The sequence below is a fragment of the Amia ocellicauda genome, chromosome 3, assembly GCF_036373705.1.
Source record: "Amia ocellicauda isolate fAmiCal2 chromosome 3, fAmiCal2.hap1, whole genome shotgun sequence".
Classification (NCBI taxonomy): Eukaryota; Metazoa; Chordata; class Actinopteri; order Amiiformes; family Amiidae; genus Amia; species Amia ocellicauda.
Genome location: NC_089852.1, coordinates 7769941 through 7775940, shown reverse-complemented (window position 1 = coordinate 7775940; position 6000 = coordinate 7769941). Strand labels below are relative to the sequence as shown.

The window sequence follows — 6000 nt, the reverse complement described above, 5'->3', positions numbered from 1 at the left end:
AATTATTTTTCAGGAGTCTAGAGGTCTATTTTTTTGGTTCTCTGTCACTCTTTTCTTTACATTTGCCCACAGGAGTCTAATCTGTTACATTTCTAAGGGATAAATCTGGGTTTACTTTATCCAGTGATTGGAAAACATATTAAATTTTCCAAATCTGTTAAAAGTGCACAGAAATACTTAATTCCTTCATCAATCTCACCTGCTGAACACAAAATCCCAAATAAATGTATCTGCATTGCAACCACAAATAAGTTGAGAATAGAAAATATGTATGTCTTAATCAGGTTCACTGTTCATTGAGCAAAAGGTTTATTTTGGATGTGAACAGGCACTTTATTACTTTGCCTGTTTGATTGCAGTTAAGTGCATTAATACTCCAACTATGTTATCCGTTTATTTTTTGCCTGGATAGGACACAAACACACAAAGTGTGTGTCTAATGTGCAATAAATCTGCCGGTAAACATGTACTAAAACTGAGTGTGGACCTAGGCCTTTTGGGGAATAAAACTGAAGCAATGGATCTTATAACTGTGTATAAAAATGTATTTAAAATGGAGAATGGAAATGGGTAATGCAGCTCCTAATTCAGTTAATGGGGCTGAGGGATTCAAATACAGTTGTCTTTCTTTTTGCAAGGAAATTGAACATGGCAAGCCTCGAGACATTGACTAAGAAATAAAGCAAAATAGCATATTTGCAATTCCTCCTTTGAGCCAGTGAAGAAACATCATTAATGTGGGCATGGTGTATAAAGAGAGATTTGAGAATAACTCAGGGATGAAAAGGCTTTGTCAGCAAGCCCTAGGGTTAGTTTATTTGAAATCTCATGCGCATAAAGACTGTACAAGATTATTTGTCTATGGTTTGCTGCACGTGAAACAAGGTAATGGGATAAGTGCAACATTACAGGCCCAATTGTGTCTAATCTTTGTGTATGAAACCATTAGGTCAAACTTCCTTTTGCAGTGAGGATTGGTAGTGACAGATCAGGTTAAACTGGGAAATCTCATGATGACACATGTGCGCTGCAAATATGGGTCATTGCTGGTCTAAAGCCTGTCCCCCACTGATTTCCTGACTAGATAAAAGGTTGTACATCATGTTTGGGCTGTTTTGTTTCCTTTTGGTTCAAAGAGACACCTTTGGAGCAGACACCAGGTGCGTCAAAATAGAGTTGGCTCATGTTGAGCCCAGTCCACTAGGGCTCCATTGTGCCGTGACTTTCAGTAATTACCTTTGTGAGTTCTGGGTTATTGTACAGATCAGAGCATATTGATCCCTTTGTTCTTTTTATGTGACACATGGATTATTATTCACCTTGTGGACATCAAAAACTATATTGAAAGCTTTAATGTATATAATTTAATTACCACATTATTCTGATGTTACATTTTCCACATTTTATTTATATTTTATGGAGAAAATGCTTTGTTAATTCAACCACTACTCCACACTGCTGCCATCACAATGGACTAAGGAAAATGTACAATTGATTTAGAGAGGTGAAAAACAAACAAGAAGACCACACAGAAGACAGGAAGACAAGATCAGATGCTTTCCTTGTATAACCTGAAAAAGAGACACTGCAGATTGACAAATCTTGGGGAAGCTTTCATTCAACAGTGGATTGACTAAGGGTAGTGATGTTTGATTGCGTGTACGAGTGTGTGTGCATGTGTGTGTCTGTAACTTATCATAGTCAACACATTTTATTACTTAGTGTATTTAATATGAAACATTTCTTATTTATGCAGAAATTCACAGTATTACAAGCTTTTTATGGACAACAGCTCATAGTTATACATAAATAAAATGTGTAGCAGATTCAATGCCAGTCTGAAAAACATGTAAATCAATCAGCATGACATTTTAAATTATTGCACATAGGAGTTAAGTCCTAGCCTGTAAGAGTGATAAAATCTGATGTAATCACAAAAATTCAATACCTTCAAAATGAAAATTTAATTGATTTGAAAGGAGACATGCAGTGCATAAAGAACAGGCTGTGACAGCATTTCTGATGCTTGAACAAGTGCTTAGGCTATCCAAGTCTCTATCCCAGATCAAAAATGTTTCATAAAAAATAAAATTATAATCAAGAAGAAACAACATTTTTACATAAATAGTATATTAATCTGAACTTGTATCTGAAATCTGAAATCATGCCTGTATATTTAACTGATTCACATAAAAGTCACCTGCATGTTGTACTAACTTCACATACACAGTTAAGTTAATTGTGAAGTCACCTTTATTGATTATTCTTTCAAAGGTATGTTTTTAATTCGTTTTTGTGAATTTTCATAAAATTGAGCTTTTGAATAAATAATGCAGTTATTGTACATACATTTCCATACATGGTGTAGTCAATGAAAATAATAACATCAGATTAGCTTTTTAAATTATATATTTTCACAAATCCTTGTCTAGGTATAAACTAAAGAAAAGCAATATGGACAGAATCACTGTTTGCTGGAAGTTCATTAATTGTGCTCCCTTCCCCTCTTCAGACCACTGCCGCTGACACTGATGATCATTTATAAGCAAATGTCTCTCAATCTGTCACGTTCACTGTGGTTTTACGACTGTTTTGCCCTTTTTGCCCTTTAAACATGTTGGACTAATGAGAGCTTCAAAGGATTATGTGAATTATTATTTACTTATTCAAGGCAGCACACATCATTTTTATATTTATTTTTACTTTTACCCAGTATTGCAGCTGAAGACATAGCGTACTGTAGGCCCAAGGTCATTAAATGATTCAAACCAAGCAAATGGATGAAATTGCAGACTTACAATACTTTGTATCAAAGATTTATTTTCAGTGCTGATATGCCCACAGTTTCAATCACCTTTCACTAATTTATTTTAACAGTAGAGAGCTCCTTCTCTGAACTCTGTGGGTGATTGCAAATGTCCTCTCTATGATTTTCCCATTTTATGAATTAATTAAAGTGAGAATAAATGTATAAGTATAATCAAACGAATACCCTGTGGTGCCCCTTTATTATTTTCTATTATGACACCTCTTAGCCCACATTAAGAGCCCACAAAACACTATAATTTGGTCTAGTTAGGGTCTCATTTCTAACACTTACAATTCCTCCTTTTCTGTAGTCTAAACATTTCTTACCAAAGTTAAGACTGCATCCATCCCAAGAACTGCACAGTGTATGTCAAAGGAAACAGAATGAAACTGTATTGGCTTCTTTTTTAGATGATCGTGACCTTTAGAAATTATGTCAGTGTTTTGAAAGTGTTAAGGGTCAAATTGTATTTTTTTCATATAAAAGATGCATTTTCTAACCTCAGTGCCCTGACCAAAATTCCCCTCAAAGTAAACATCCATCTCAGCAATTCTTTAAAGGGATGCTGCAATTAAATCCTTTAATGCTCTGGCTGCCCTTCTCCTGTCTGTCCTTCAGTGAATCTGTATTGGATGCCATTTGTTCTGTATTTTTCAAATTAAGGATTAATACTTGACACAGCAAGCAATACCTGCCAGATAACTGACCGTGTCAACAGTTAAGTGTTGCAAGCTGATGGCGAAGACACATAATAAAAGACAAGGTCAATTAGCAGGTATTGCCTCTTTCTGTGGGTATTAATGCTTCATTTTAAATAAATAAATAAATAAATAAATAAACAAACAAACTAATAAATAAACAAATTGCCTTGTGCATAGAAGGACTGTTTTGCCCATCTACAATACTGTCAAGTCAGAAAGCGTATCTTGTTTCAAGATATTAGCATCTCTGAGCAAGTTTGTTCTAGTACTGAGAAATGTAAAACACAATCAAGGACACTCATAAATTATGAAAAGTGAATAATAATAATAATAATAATAATAATAATAATAATAATAATAATAATTATGTTATTATGATTTTTTAATGATTCCCCTATTGTTAGTATATGCTAATTACTACCCTTAATCATTATATTAAATTGATGGCCTATATATACTAAAATAAAAGATATTCACCCATTTGCCTGTCATGAAATTATTTAATTCATACAAACAGTGAAAACCCTTTTCCCTGTTTCTCACCCTTCCTCCTCCTCCTCTTCACTCCACGATGATGAAAAAGTTCCTCACTTACAGCTCTTACGTCATTCGTACTTCCGGTTCAAGATGGCGGCGTCCATGGCAGCTCAGGCAGCAGTGAAAGGTCTACGTGGAGCAACAGCTAAATACTTACTCTTGGACAAAAGCAAGGTACTGATTCCAATTAATCTGTGCGAGGATTTAGCCTTTCAGCTGCTTAATGCCAGCAAGCAGTCGGCAGATAATTGCATTACTAGTCATCCTGTTAAAATGCGAAGGATTACACCAGCCTACATAAACTAGCGCTGGAAACTGAACTAACCCCTGCATGCCAGTGTTTGCTGTAATCCTCTGAAACTTTCCAAAAAGTTCAAGTGTTTTTATTTTGAAAATGTATCTGTTTAAATCGAGGTACAGACATTTCACAGATAACATTTTTGCAAGCACACTAAAGAAATTACCTGATATAAGCGATCCTTACTAAACTATATTTTATCATTTAAAAACAGGCTTCCTTCCTAATTCTTTCTGTATGAACTGGAATCTGACCTTGCTTTATCGGTCATCTGCTGTGTTACCTCTACTCGAGACAAGCAAGACTTACGACCCACAGTAAAGTCTCAATAATATTAATATAATAGTAATTAATATAAAAGTACATTCCACGTTGCTTTGACCGTTTAAAAATTCAACTTTAAAGCAAAGTAGGTTTTATAAACACGTTTGGGATCTTAAGGAAGACTAAAAGTTTTTAAATAATTAGCTCTGTTTACCTGCTGAAGTACAGGTTTTATACAAGATTTATAGCTATTTCATATTATAAATTGTGTGGGGTTTATCTTATTTAGTTTTTTCCTGAGACAGCATGTTACATATGAATGAATCTCACCTTTGACCTTTCTGTGCACATAATTGAACAGTTTTAGCTAATCATTTGCTTCTTACCTGCTACTTAACCCCAGTTCTGAAGCAATAGTATAAAGGTTAGTTTTAGTGCCCACACCTTTATTATATTCTAAGCTAGAATGCTAAAAATTTTGCCTTTAAAATTGATGCAGCTGCTGGACAAATGTGAATCCCAGTGTTATAAAAGTATAAATATAGTTAGACTTACTGTAGGATATAGGCTACATCATGTATGCAGGCAACATCTTCGGTTTAAGGTAGTGAAATACTGTTTAAATCGTATTGTAGTTTATTGTGGTCTCATCTTTTAATAAAATACATTTTACTATGTTATACAGAAAAGCTTTAAACTGTGGGAATTTATACACACACACACAGTACTGTGCAAAGGTTTAAGGCAGGTGTGAAAAAATGCTGTAAAGTAAGAATGTTTTCAGCAATAGACATGCTAATAGATTATATTTATCAATTAACTAACTGCAAAGTGAGTGAACAGAAGAAAAATCTACATCAAATCCATATTTGGTGTGACCACCCTTTACCTTCAAAACAGCATCAATTCATCTAGGTATACTTGCACAAGTCAGGGATTTTGTAGGCATATAGTCAGGTGTATGATTAAATAATTATACCAAACAGGTGCTAATGATCATCAATTCAATATGTAGGTTGAAACACAAGCATTAACTGAAACAGAAACAGCTGTGTAGGAGGAATAAAACTGGGTGAGGAACAGCCAAACTCAGCTAACAAGGTGAGGTTGCTGAAGACAGTTTACTGTCAAAAATCATACACCATGGCAAGACTGAGCACAGCAAGGTAGTTCTACTGCATCAGCAAGGTCTCTCCCAGGCAGAAATTTCAAGGCAGACAGGGGTTTCCAGATGTGCTGTCCAAGCACAAAGAAACGGGCAACGTTGAGGACCGTAGACGCAGTGGTCGGCCAAGGAAACTTACTGCAGCAGATGAAAGACACATCATGCTTACTTCCCTTCGCAATCGGAAGATGTCCAGCAGTGCCATCAGCTCAGAATTGTCAGAAAA

General features: G+C 35.1%; 1 protein-coding gene across 1 annotated transcript in view; it reads left to right on the top strand.

Moving 5' to 3' along the window:
• The first annotated feature begins 4101 nt into the window (after positions 1-4101).
• The window catches only part of suclg2 (succinate-CoA ligase GDP-forming subunit beta), a 118111-nt gene continuing 116212 nt past the window's right edge, over positions 4102-6000 (top strand). The window contains exon 1 of the mRNA XM_066698019.1: positions 4102-4221. Coding sequence (XP_066554116.1) covers positions 4138-4221 — 84 coding nt within the window. The 5' untranslated portion in view covers positions 4102-4137. The remainder of the gene's footprint in view (positions 4222-6000) is intronic.